Source organism: Anabrus simplex, chromosome 9 (genome assembly GCF_040414725.1).
Source record: "Anabrus simplex isolate iqAnaSimp1 chromosome 9, ASM4041472v1, whole genome shotgun sequence".
NCBI lineage: Eukaryota > Metazoa > Arthropoda > Insecta > Orthoptera > Tettigoniidae > Anabrus > Anabrus simplex.
In genome coordinates, this window is record NC_090273.1 from 20,481,268 (window position 1) to 20,495,943 (window position 14,676).

The 14,676-nt window shown below is 39.4% G+C and overlaps 1 protein-coding gene across 5 annotated transcripts in view; it reads left to right on the forward strand.

Annotated features, from left to right (window-relative positions):
* Window positions 1-14,676, forward strand: part of TBC1D23 (TBC1 domain family member 23) — a 167,231-nt gene that overhangs the window by 91,268 nt on the left and 61,287 nt on the right. For all 5 annotated transcript variants that reach the window (XM_067153610.2, XM_067153611.2, XM_067153614.2 and 2 more), the window contains exons 7-8: window positions 5,560-5,787; window positions 8,790-9,003. In XM_067153610.2, the coding sequence (XP_067009711.1) occupies window positions 5,560-5,787; window positions 8,790-9,003 (442 nt within the window). The remainder of the gene's footprint in view (window positions 1-5,559; window positions 5,788-8,789; window positions 9,004-14,676) is intronic.

A 14,676-nucleotide genomic window follows, 5' to 3' on the forward strand; every position in this document is an offset into this window, starting at 1 on the left:
AAATAGCAAGTGCATGCGTTTTGATATCCTCTATTCAGTAAAACATTTCTTATTGACCCAACCCCATAGACAAATGCAAATTGCATTCAGTATTATCACCCTTTAACCACTCTCTAGCTGTTTGCCTTGTTAATGCTTAAAGATAGCACTCGAAATCACTTTCATTTCACATACTTCAACTCAGCCCACAACACTAACAAAAGTAGCAACAAAAGTGAGGACACAATCCTATTGTTGAGGATTGGATGTTGAATGTTTTTAAAATGTTACCTGTGGTTATATAACGAGAGCTCCAAAATTTAACTAGAGGCATTTTGAAGCTTGTGTTGTGTTTATTTTGACTATTTAGTGAATAACTGCATAAACATAAGACATGCAGTAGGTATTCATAAGTTATGCAGAACACAAAACTTTTAGTATGGGAATATACTGTTTTATTTTTGCATTTGAACTTTTTGGGCTCCAGTCTCCCAGTATGTTAGTTTCAACAAAATAACACAGTTACATCCTGTTGGTTGTGCAGTCTGTGCTCACATGTATTATTGAAGGTGTTTCAGTGCGCTGTTCTAACAAATTTTATATAAAAGCAAATGCCACATACGTATGATAATACGTCAGAGAGGTTATTTCCCGCTCTACAGATCCATAAAGAGTGGTGTACACTAAGAAATTATTACCTTTAGTAGTAAATTCTTCTGGTGATGGTTTAAATGGGCTGGCTTAAAAGATGCAAAAGAATCTTCGGTTATTCATGGATGGGATATGTATTTATCAGCTTTTAAACTTGGGGATCATGGACTTCCGGTTGCAGATGTTTATCTTGCTAATTTTAAAGATACGTCTGATAAGTTTACTGATGTAATTATTTTTTCAGACAGGATAATTGGTCATAACATGATTAATGCATATACTGTTGATACTAATAGAACTGAAGCAAAGGAAATCAAAATTCCCTGCTGGGCATTCATTAGTGTTGATTGGTTGATGTTCGTCATATTCTTATACTAGATTGGTCATTGGAGCCATGAGCTAAATAGTCTGGTTAATATAACCAGTTATTAATCTCATTGAGATAGGACACTTGATTTACTGGTCCATCAAACAAATAAGGGCCAAACAGATAGTCTAAATTGAAGCTCACCCACATCATCATGCACGGATGGTTTTATTCAGTTCTTTGATAAAACTGGGATTGTCTTTAAACTAGAAGACGATGTTCTGATCTCTTGAACTGTGGTAAATAGCACATTCGTCGCTAAAGAGGATGTCTTTCTGCCTCGCTTGTGTTTTGAAAAGTTTGTAACAACAAGGCACATGTTGTCTGATACTGATTCAAATCCCTTTCTGATTAATTCATTCACAGTAGTAGGCTGGAAAGGTTTCAGTTTCAAATCCTGGTTGTGCATGGTTGTTCGTGGAACTCTTTACTCAGCAGCACATTATCTAGTTGATTTCATCAGTGATCTAGCCACGACTTTGTGAAGACAGCACAAATTTCCTGTCCAGTTGGTGAGGCATGTGGCAGGAAAACCCCCTGGATGGACATTGTTAAAATGGACCTTTGTAGATTGGGGAAGGACAGTAGATGATCTCATTAACAGAACATATCTCAATAAGACAGAGTGGGAGAGACTCGCTAAGAGTACCCGGGAAACTCGAACTGTAAAATGATGATGATGATGATGATGATGATGATGATGATGATGAATAAATCTAACTGCATATATAAATTATGATTACAGTAAATGAGTCTTACCCAGCCCGCTGGAAGGATACCCAGATGATGATGACAGATGGTCCCCAGATAGGGGTCATCTGTGATTGGAAGAGAAGAGTATTTGTTCGTTCGTGTTCTGAACAGCTGTCTGTTAGTGTTCTTTGTTAGGGTCCAGGACTCTGTACCATAGAGTGAGACATACATAATACCAAAGTAACAAGTCTTTCCTCAACAAAGGCTTGTACAGTGACACCTCGATTATCCGTTCCCGGAAACTACCTTTTCCCAGATTATTAGTTCAAATTATGTGGTTTTGCAAGCATCTTAATTAAATCACGTTGTAAAAATCCTGTATTATCTGTTCCTTGAAGAAACTATTTCCCATATCAACCATCCAGAAATTTCAGTCCCATCAAAGCTAAATCCTTGATCAAGCGTTTTTCAAGAAACTGTATTGCATGAAAGGATGGCTACGGCATAGGCCTATTTATGGATCTTGGCATTGATGCCCCATTATGATAATTAGAGCAAGTACTGTACTGGAAAAGCAATCGGCGGTGAACTTGCATCAGGGAGCATCTTAGCATCGCATTAGGATGATATTGTGCAAAGAATCCTCAGAAATTACAAAGCAGAGAGTGGCCACAATCGGAACGAGACAGAGCGCATTTCGACAGTTCTACTTGAAGATTGAACGAATTTCGTCAAATGTTCGTACTTGTAAAACGTCCACATCATGTCCAGGGTTACATGTTTATATTTTTAATTTTTTTTCGATTGTATCGCCGAACAGGTTTTCGGCACTGTATGGTCGCTGGGCTGTCAGGCAGGAATTGAAACTGCTCCTTCTTAACACAAATCTAGTATCGTGTACGATTACATTATCGAGACCAAACAGATGTCACACCGAACATACATAAAGCCATGGGAGGTCTTGGGATTGTCTATTACAATTTTGGTCCTAGACTAGGAATTGTATGTTGTTGTTTTAAAAAGTCATAAAATTTGTGCTTGGTACATTTAAAAAGTTTGAATAATTTCCTACTCATACTGAATTGTGCAGCGAACATGCTTTCCAGCTGAGCACAAGGTCACGAATAATTGTAATGTCTGAAGTTTTGATGATACTTTTCCTCTTTCCAATTAGATTGCAATTAGTGACGGGCGGAATTGAACATAATGTATTCGAGAACTTGTGAGCATCGATACTTACATTCGAAACCATATCCTAGAGTTCAACATAACCTTTAACAATCAATATAGGCCTAATTTACGCGGTACAGGATTTCCAGAAACTGACTACGAACAGTATATCGGTGAACAAATTACGATGGAAGATTAAGAAAAGAAGGGATTTTGACGTTATTTTGAATGCTTTTGTATCCGATGTGCTTTATTTTATTAGATTACAGAATTAGAAACTACTTGTGGCCGATTGTTGTTTGGCTTGGCGTTATTAGATTTTTGGAAGAGTTTGGTTGATCAAAGTTGTTGAACAGAAAGAAGTTTTCACAGGCAACTCGCAAAGTTTCCCCGGTAAAACTGAATATAAAGTTTTTTTTTTTTTGCAAGTTGCTTTACGTCGCACCGATACAGTTAGGTCTTATGGCGACAGTGGGACAGGAAGGAGGCAGCTGTGGCCTTATTTAAGGTACAACCACAGCATTTGCTTCATGTGAAACTGGGAAACCTCGAAAAACCATCTTACGGGTTGCCAACAGTGGGGCTCGAACCCACTATCTCCCGAACTGAATACTGGATACTGGCTATCGAGCTCAGTATTGAGATTTTTAACTCGCATACCGGTAATTAATATTTGAAGCTGGTTCCACTGTCTAACTTGCCTGCCTCTCACCTGGAGGACCTGGGTTCAATTCCCGGCCAGGTCAGGCATTTTTACCTGGATATGTCTGGTTCCAGGTCCACTCAGCCAACGTGAATACCTTTAATTGAGGAGCTATCTAATAGTGAGATGGCGACCCGAGTCTAGAGAGCGAGGAATAACGGCCGAGAGGATTCGTCACACTGACCATGCGTCATCTCGTAATCTGCAGGCCTTCAGGCTGAACAGCGGTCACTTGGCAGGCAAAAGCCCATTGGGGCTATAGTTTGGTTTGGTTTAAGAGTGTTTGTATGATTATAATTATACATATTCCATTTTTGTGATGTTTAGCCGAATTGTTGATGGTTTTCATTCATTCTTGGGTTTTCCGTTTTCCAGTGTTGTACATTTTTTTCGTGGTCTCTCCAAAAACGGAGAATCGAGGTTCCACAGTATACAGCATTCTGAATTATTATTGACTATGGCTTTCTATTTGGATTGTTGCCGTTTCCCTCAGAGTCCACGAGATGTCTCGGAGTATACAATTTTCGTACATAAGTTGCTTTTGAAAAATAAATAATTCAGGTGTACTGGGACTTTTTTGTTAAATCTGTAGATGATGTAGAGCAAATTGACAAACTCACTATGGGAAGACTGTATTGTGTGAATTGACAAAATGTAATTGCTGGGTATTTAGCGGATAAAATGCAAGACTTGAGGTATAAAAAATATGGTGCAAGTATGTGAAGCAGAAATGAGCTTGTCATTATCTGAGAAAGAAATCGATGTGGAAGAACTGGGACTGATGTGGAACGAGCTCATCTGTGTGAAGCCGGTAGTGCATGAAGATTGTCTCCGTCTCCTCTTTCTGTTACTCCTCCTTCCTACTCCGACTTCGAGAAAGGAGAAGGAAATATACCATGTGAATTTTTTATAGATCAACTGTCTGGCATCCTGGCCTTTGGTCACAGGGGTCCTGGGTTTGATTCCTGGTGGGGTCAGGAGTTTTATGCATTATTGGTTAGTTCCGCTGACACGGGGGCTGGGTGTATGTGTTGCCTTCATCATTATTATTTCATCCTCAACATGACGTACAGGTTGCGTACGGGCGTCAAATCAAATGTTCTGCACCTGGCGAGCTGAACATGTCCTCAGACACTCCCAGCACTAAAAGCCATGTGCCATTTCATTTCATAGATCAACTCGTGAACGTACTCTAGGTACTAAACATGGTCCGATATTACGAAGAGTATACTTTGTATCTAATTAATTTCTGAATAATTTATAATTTGTTAAATTATTACAAAATTACTGAAAACAATTGGTTAAATGTGAATTTTACATTATTCTTACTTAACTCCTTGGTGCTACAGCCCCTGTAGGGCCTCCTGGACAATCTCCACCCACTCTTCTCTGTTGATTGCTCTGGTTCTCCATCTTCGAACTCCCATCCGTATGCCGTTTCCATTGCCAGGGTCGTTTATCCATTACATCTGTCCAGTTTCCTTTGTCCTTTGGTTTTGTATCGAGAGGTTTTTTTTTCTTTTCTGGGGTAGGGCCACACCCAACCCCCAGCCTGAAGACCAGGGTACTGCTCTTACTGTGGCCCATCGCCTTAGATCTGTCCAGCTTGGGTGGCCCTACCAGGAGCCGTAGCTCCTGCTGGCATATCTCTAAGGGTCATGTGAGCACGCAAGCCTCCAAAAACACCCGGCAATGCCATATTACCTTCGTCAAGGTGGCAGTACCTGCGGGAGGGAATTTTACATTACGAGTGTACAAATTAGACTTTAGGTGGTAAGTTGGCAAAAAAAAAAAGAAGGTTGCCGACTTAGTTCCACAAGAACTCCCACTAGCTACTTTAAAAAAGGTTTCTGCTTTGCATAGCCACATATGTGAAAGGAAACCCAGCCTTTATTTTGCTAAAATTCTAAAATTTATTATATATATCCTCTTCCCCCTACCTTCTTTTCCAATATATTCTTCTCAGTTTTGATAACTTATTTATTAATGCTTGCAGGATCTTGTAGACGAACTGTTCGGGCCTTCAGATGTAGGGAGTGAAGGCAGTGCTATCTCACAAGCGTTATGTTTACCTGTGAGCGCTCAGGAATTGATAGAGGATGCCGAGTCGTCGCTGACATCTGATACTGTTGAGTGTGTACGTTTTTTCCTTGTTGACTGTCGACCTGCTGAACAGTACAATGCCGGACATCTGCCTACAGCCTTCCACCTTGACTGCAATCTGGTAAGATTTAATTATTATATAGATATATAGGCTGACCAACAAAGACTAAGCTTGATTATTTTTCACAACTGACATTTACAGTAATAAGTTTGCTAAATTCAGTTTTATAAATTATCAAACAGCACTGGCATTTTGTATCAAAATGTATGTTATATGAGGGGAACAGTAAGCAGCAAAAATATATTAACCAACTGGCATACCATTTTTCTAACTTTTTCACACCCAGAATTAGTATTTAATTTATGTGAGTCATAACTATTTGTAGGTTTTTATGCAACTTTATTAGTTACATCTGTTCGAATGTTCTGGTGCAAACTTTGATTTATAAAATGAAAGAACCGTAAATCTTAGCTTTAGGTGTTTTCTTTTGCATTTCATTAGTTTTTCATGGTGTTAAAAATTCTGAACCACCAGGGAGGTGCTAAGCCACTAGACATTTATCATCTTCATTTTGGATAAATGTAGGGTTTCGTGGGACACAGAACTGCTGGAGTATTGTTGAAGCCATACCATTACTCAGTGGAAATGAAATTTTATATTTTTTGCTTCCTCTCCTCCCACCCCCTCTCCCTTTTCTCCACGTTTAATTTTTTTCAGTTTTTTTTATTCAAACGCAGCTACAGAACATCGCATTCATCACTTCCAGAATTTTCAAATTCATTGTTACTTTTCTCGGATCCATCACAATCGCCATTACCGCTAAACAGTACTTCACAATCTGACATTTCAGACTCACTGTCACTCTCCCTTCTATTCAGAAATTCTGAAATATCATCACTTGCTAACATCTGCCTTCTACACAGTTATTAATACTACTAGCCTTGGATTCTCGCTCAGTGCCGAATAGAACATTAACTACTCGAGATAATCGAACAAGTTTCTCTCTCAAGAAAGTGCAGTTGTTCATCTTTCAAATGGTATATAAAATGCTGTCTTTTAGCAGAACACTTGAAATATGTGCTCAAATCTGATCAAGCTTACTCAGCTCTCTCACATGGCTGTGTGTGCATGTTATGTCCCTGCACTCTACCCCACAGCTGAGGGCAATGAGTATATACCAGTGAGTTAACAGAAAAACTGTGGAAAATGGTCTGTTGAGCTACCATTCAATTCTTCTTCTTCTACTTATTCTTCTTCTTTACTGGAGGTTTGCCACAATCACAGCAAAATCTGCATGATGTTCAGCCTTGTCAGTTCTGCAAGTTCCTCTTTTCTTCTACCATGACCTAGACAACCATCAATTTTACCCTTTATAATCAATTTTAGTAAGTTGTACTTATTATTCATCTTAAAATGCCCAAGGAACACACAGACATTCGTCCTTCCTCATATGCTTGAGTATGACAGCATTGGAGATGTAGTCAGGTCACGAGATCTGTAACATCCTTTGGTAAATCAGCTTTTCAAAGGCATCTATTTTCCTAATGGTGTTACAGTTCAGAGCCCATGTTTCAGCTCTGTACAGAAGCATTGAATATACATAGCATCTGATAAAGTTGTTCCGTGTCTCCAAGCTGAGGCTTCTGTCACACAGTAGATTCCCCATTTCTACAAAGCTAGCATTAGCTATTAATACACGGATCTCTAAATCCTGGTCCAAGTCCTTCAGAAATCTGGCTGCCAAGATACCCTTAAACTTCTGTACTTGTTTCATTTGTTTCCCATAAATGTTCACAAGAATGTACGTGTTAAGAGTTCTAGTATTGGCCATCAACTTTGTGTAGTCGATGTTAATTCTACGATTCTGTCTATCAGACGCTGAAGACCTTCAGGACTGCCAGCGAAGATGACAGTATCATCTGCGTACCTCAGGTTGTTGATCAACCTGCTGTTAGTTTTTGCTCCTGGAAGAGCAGTTCGGAAGGTTTGCTCAGGGTACTAATTAAACAGCAGGGGAGATAATACGGATCCTTGCCATAACCCCCTGTTTTATCTGGGTAGTTACAGTCTGTTTCCAATTCTCGTGGTAACTTATTGATATTCATACAGCTCTTTGATGAATGTAAGAGCTTCACTTTCTATTCCAATTATGTCCAGAATTCACTTTCCAGTAGCTAATCTTTAAGATGTGTCTATTAGAAGTAGATTTGGAGCGTTGATCGTTCATTGCGGGGATTCTTAATACTGCTTAACCATTGAAAGTTTGGGAACTTGGGCATTTGTATTATTTTTATTGCTACGATTGTTTGCTTGAGAAATTTGAAGTGGTAGTTCCTCACTGCTTTCCACCATGCAGCATTATAGTCATGTACGCTGACTCATCTGTGCTGGTATTGTCTGATAATGAGGTGAGAAGGGATTATTTTTCATAAACCTTGCTTCAGTAATAGTAGCACTGCTGCCTAAGACTATCCATGAATTCCAGTGTCATTTCTGCCATTGAGGGTCCTCTACTCTCCTCCTGTATCATTATTTAAAGTGCCTTATGTTCAACTTGTTGGCATTTCAAATGCATTGCAATGTTCGTCAAGGTGACTGATGTTCCCCTACTTGACCTGAGGTAACCATTCTCCCATGCAGCTAAAATGAACTAGGAGGGTGATCTCTATGCCTCAACTTACATCTCCACCTCCAGTCTCCCACGAGCCCCGAGGACATCTTTGCAACATCTAAAATGTATCTTTTGCTTGGTGATCAGATGGAAAATTTGCGATATTCTGTAAATTTGGGGGTCCTTTGTTTTCATGGTGTCCTACATGGTGTTATTTTGTGTACAGTAGGCATCCAAGAATTCCTGTGTCCTTGAATCTCGAAATAAAATCCCAGAGGTCATAGAAATAAACACTGAATCAACACAAAATTCTGAGGAATATTAAAAATGAGAAACTTTGTCCCTGATGAGTCTCCCTTCATGAGGGTACACCTTTTACTTCCATAGGTCAAGATCAATATGATGTAGCTTTTGAACATTGTTTATTTTTCTTTCTTTAGACTTTTAAGTCAATTTTATATAAACTGTATATGCCATTGTAAATCACTGTTATTCTGTACTTGTTTTCCAGATGTTGCAAGAACCAGCAGCATTTGCAACGGCTGTGCAGGGTTTACTTTCTGCTCAGCGTCAGGCATTGGCAGCTCGGTCAGCGGCTGGTGGTGAACATCTGTGCTTCCTAGGATCAGGCCGCCTAGAGGAGGACCAGTACACACACATGGTGGTGGCATCCTTCCTCCAAAAGCACACTCACTATGTGAGCATGCTCAGCGGAGGTTATCAAGGTATTACATTTGATGCTGTCTTTGTTTAATTGGGTACTTTTCATTTTCTCTAGTTTTTTTAATGTTGCACTAACATATTGAAGGATGGGAAAGTGATGGAATTGGGATGGTAGCATCTGTGGCTTTACTTAAGGTACTGCCCCAGCATTTGCCTGGTGTGAAAATGGAAAACCATCTTCAAGGCTGCCGATGGTGGGATTTGAACCTACCATCTCTTGAGTGCAAGTGCATAGCTACATGACCCAAATCGCACAGCCAACTTGCTCAGTATTTTAATTTTTTTTGCTAGCATTGTATTTAATTTGCTTATTTCAATTGTGAATAAAAAATTAGTTCCTGATGACAACACAAGGCAGACCAGCAGTGGAAGGATTAAAGGGAATGGTAGGTTTTAATACTTGGGAAGAAGAGAATAGGGGAAGGTGCTAGAAATTACAAAACCGACAAGTTTTGGTTTGGGTCGTGTAGCTATTCTCTTGCATTAGGGAGATAGTGGGTTCGAACCCCACTGTCGGCAGCCCTGAAGGTGGCTTTCACTGTTTTCCCATTTTCACACCAGGCAAAACCTGGAGCTGTACCTTAATTAATGCCATGTTCATTTCCTTCCCACTCCTAGGCCATTCCTATCCAATTATCGCTGTAAGACTTATCTGTGTTGGGACGACGTACAGCAAATTGAAAAAAAAAATATATATATACAAAGAAAGTTTGAACAGGGAAAGCGGGTGCATACATTTCTTCAAAGTGTTTGAAACCTGTTCTGGACCATGAATGTGCCCCAGAAAAGGAAACCTATTATGTTCCAATAACAACCTATTTTCATTTATCGAGCGTGTGACATATCGTAGTGTATAGACAAAGTAAAATTGAAAAGGAGTTGCAAAATGCTTAATAAAAGAAAAGGAGAGAATTCAATGTAGTGTGGTCTTGAAGCCTTTACAGCTGACAATGTAGATTCTTGAGCCAGTCAACTATCTCACCAGTTACATCACTGAAGTCTTCTCTTTTGCTTACATACGACCTGACAGGGCATTCAAATCCAGTATGGCTAATAGCCCAGTTGTCATTTCCATTCACAGGCAGCTGACTGCTTTAAACTCTTCTTCACTGCTGACACAGCATTGCATTGTGACCCGTTACGTAGCCAAACCCAGAACACTACGATAAGGGCAGCAAAAATATTAAACAAGTAACAGCCAGTACACAAATGAGTCAGGGAAAAAAAAAGGAAGAGCAGGAAGCGTAATCAGGCACCCACAAGAACATTAACAAGAAACAGTAAATAACTTACCACAAGAAGTAGTAGGGTGACGCATCGAACCATGGAAAATCAAGAACCTGGTATCAAATGTTTAACTACTTGGAAGAAGACACCAGTGTTTTTCATGTTAAGAAAAATAGTATTTATTAGATAAATGTAAAGATTGCAAATGGTAATCAGAAAACGCCCACATTGTAAAATAGAAAAGGTAGCAATTAAGTTTAAATCAAATTATCACCAAGGAAAATAAACTAATCATATATTAAATCAAAGTTATTGGGGGCCCCATTATACTAGAAGTAATGAGATAATGAAAATAGTAGCTGTTTAAAATAATTAATCTCCTTTAAAAAAACACACAATAACCACATAAACCATTTAGTTCTCTCCAAGGGCCGGCCTCACAGGGAGACCAGTAAGGAAAATCACCATAACACAACACACAGGGAGAAGTTGAAAATCGAAAATAAATTAGGATAATTCAAAACTGAGGTTCAAGAAGAAGGGTAAGGAGAGAACAAAGAATAAAATAGAAACGTAACACAAGGTATCATGCACAGAAGAGGAAACTGGGAACCAAAATCATCCACCCACGGATATTTTTTTAAACAATCACAACACAACATCTGTTGGCATAGCAACCAACACACACCTAAAAACAACGCAAAATCAAAGATAGCGACGGTAACAGAAGCCCGAAACAAGAAAAAAACCAACATATATTTAGGTTGAAAGGACCAAGAAGGTAAAGAAAGAATAAAACAAGACCCCCCCCGAAAAAAAAGAAAAATTAAATAAACCTACCGCCCCTTGGTTAGAGCTAAGTAGTTCAAAACCTGACCTGATTGTGGTTAGCTTAACACCAACGTGAGAATTAGTACATTATCATATTCCTTTTTCCTATTAAACAATTTAGATCGTAATTTACCAAACCTCCAGAACAATATGACAAGACACATCGTGCTAATGTAACAATGGATTTTCTTGCCAGATCAGGGTTGACTGTGCTTGATCACCCTCCATACAGTCCTGATCTTGCCCCATGTAACTTCGCACACTTCCCAGAAGTGAAAATGAAGATGAAAGGGCGGGATTTTGCATCCAACGAGGAGCTTCTGGCAGCATGGGATCAAGAGTGTGAAAATGTAACTGAAGAAAAGTGGCAGAGTTGGTTCAGTGACTGGTTTCGACGTATGGAGAAGTGTATTGAGTGTGGTGGAAATTATTTTGAAAAAGTCTAAAGCATTCACTCACATTGCAAAACTTTCCTAGTGCCCTTTGTGTACCAACTGAACAGACCTAAGAGGTCATACATAATATTTATCTTCTTCTTCTTCTTCTTCTTCTTCTTCTTCTTCTTCTTCTTCTTCTTCTTCTTCTTCTTCTTCTTCTTCCATTCCTTTTTGTAGATGCTCTCTGGGTAGGGTAGTGTACCAAAACCCTCCACCTTACTCGATCTTTCCAGCATTCCTCTTCTAGTACTTTATTGCTATCGACTCCTCTATTTGCAATACAGTCTATAACAGAGCTCCTCCATCTTATTCTAGGACGTCCCCTAGGGTTCTTTCCAGTCTGTATCCATGAATGTTCTCTTTGGTATTTTCTCTCCTGGCATTCTCATCCTGTGTCCAAACCATTTTAGCTTTGCTATATCAATCTCTTCTTGAAGTTTACACACTCCCACGTTTCCCCTTATTTCTTCATTTCGTATTCTATCTCGTCTTGTCTTTCCCTGTATGCTCCTCAAGAACCTCATTTCAGCTGCTTGTATCTTACTTTGGTTCCACTTAGTTAACGTCCGGGCTGCTGAAGCATAGGTCAGTATAGGTTTAACCGAGCTCGATAGCTGCAGTCGTTTAAGTGCGGCCAGTATCCAGTAATCGGGAGATAGTGGGTTCGAGCCCCACTGTCGGCAGCCCTGAAGATTGTTTTCCGTGGTTTCCCATTTTCACACCAGGCAAATGCCGGGGCTGTACCTTAATTGAGGCCACGGCTGCTTCCTTCCACTTCCTAGGCCTCTCCTATCCCATCGTCGCCATAAGACATATCTGTGTCGGTGCGACGTAAAACAAATAGCAAAAAAAAAGTATAGGTTTATAATAGGATGAGTATAAAACCTTCTTGCACTTCATTGGCATATCTTTGTTCCATACAATGTCTCTCACACACTGGTAGAAACTTGCAGACTGCTGTACTCTTAAATCAAGTTCTCCATCTAAACTTCCATCTTGTGATATCCCGCTGCCCAAATGTTTAAAATTGTTCACTACTTCAAGAGGTTCATTTTCTATTTTTATCACTTCCCTGGCTTTTCTGTTACCTCTTGTCATGATCAAAGTCTTACTTTTTGCAGTACTAATCTTCATTCCAAAATTTCTTATCTCCTCATTCCATAAATCAACTTGTGTCTGTACTTCCTCTTCATTATCTCCCCAGACTACAATGTCATCAGCAAAGACCATAGACTTTTACTTGCTCGCCCATCATCTTCTCCTTGAGATTATGTAGAATTCTATCCATGATTATAATGAAGAGTAAGGGAGACAATACATTTTCCTGTCTTAAACCTGCCTCAACTCTGAACCATTCAGTTTGACCCACTTTGGTTCTATTACAGCTTTTGCAATTTTGATACAATGCTATTACCATCTGCATTGTTTCATTCCCAATCTGTGCCTCTGTCAATGTTTTCCATACCATATTCCTTCGGACACTGTCATATGCCTTTTCAATATCTAGAAACGTTACTAGCATGTCCTTTCCATATTCCCAATAGCTTTCCATCATTTGATGCAATGTAAATGTGGATCTGCCTCTTCTGAATCTATACTGGTGTTCTGCCAATTTTCCCTCTACACTGTCTCTTATTCGTCTATCCAAGATTCTTTCAAGGATCTTACCTGTTTGAGGTACCAGTGTCACTCCTCTGTAATTTTCACTTTGCTTCCTGTCTCCTTTCTTGAAAATTGGTATAACGACCCCTTTCATCCACTCTTTTGGAACAGTCTCTTCTCTCCATATCACTCTGAAGAGTCTATACAACCACTATAGACCAACAATCCTGCTGCAATTATCATTTCTATGATGACCTCGTCAATTCCACCTGCCTTGCCTCGTTCCATTCTTTTAGTGGCCCACTCAATCTCTGCTATCGACACCTCGTTTTCGGTATCTTCCATCTGCACTAAATCTGGTTCTTTGGTTTCTCCTTGTACTGAGGTATTATGCTCGTTGTAAAGCTGTTCAAAGTATTTTCCCCACCTCTGCAATATATCCTGCTTCTGTGTCATCACTTCCTCCTATTCATTTTTAATGAAGTTGGCACCTTCACCTGGGTTTTTCATCTTTTCAACCCACTGGAATAAGATCTTTTTGTTTCCGATTGTGTCTTCTTGCAGAGATTCAGTGAATTTGTGCCAGCATTTCTTTTTCTCTTCTTGAACCACCTTCGAGCACTCCTTCTTGCAGTGCCTGTATTCTGTTTTGGATTCTGTTGTTCTGTTTCTCAGCCATCTTTTCCAAGCTTGTTTCTTCCTTTTAACTACCCTGTCATTCCACCAGGGCGTTTCTTGATCTTTCTTCCTTCCCGATACTCTTCCACAGGCCTTTTCTGCAGACTCGACCATGACTGTTTTTAAAGTATGCTCATTCTTCTTCGATCCTTCTGATGTCTTTCCTTAGGTATACTTGTTTTAATGTGTGTGTCTGGAACTCTTATTTCCTTCTCCTGCAATTTCCACACCCTTAGCTTTCTTTGCCTAATCTGTCATCTTTTGTATCTTTCCCATCTTTAGCTTGGCTATCACAACTCTGTGATCTCCTACGAAAGATTCATTTGGGAGGGCTATTACGTCTACCAATATTTTCCTGTTACTTTTCTCGACCAAAATGTAATCTATCCACACTACAGCTTACTTGTTTGTTATTTTTGGAAATCCGATACTACATGAAAGAGTATGTTCAATTTCATTCTGAAATTCTTTTATCATCACTCCAGAGGCCTCTGTGGCAAAAGTTCCAGTTTTCTTCAAACAGCGTCACCTAACTGTGCGTCATCACAACAGAGGTCATGAAGCAACATGTGAATGCGTAGATATAGGAGCACCACACATGGTCTTTCTGGTAACTCCTCAACTCAAAGCAGGCCATTAGAGCGTGAAACCAGCCGTAAACAATGCGTATTAAAAAAGTAGGAATGTTCCATAGCGCCATACGCAGTCTTTCTCGCAACTGCTCAACTCGTAGTTGGCCAATAGAGAGCGGAACTGGCCATATGTATATAAACTTGTGGAAATATTTCCTTATAGCTTCAGAGATGTTAAAATTTTAATTTCATATAATTTTTGTTCTTCTTGAAATATTATCCTGCTTTTAAATTTTTTTGTATTTGGAAATGTAAAATCCTTTCTTAA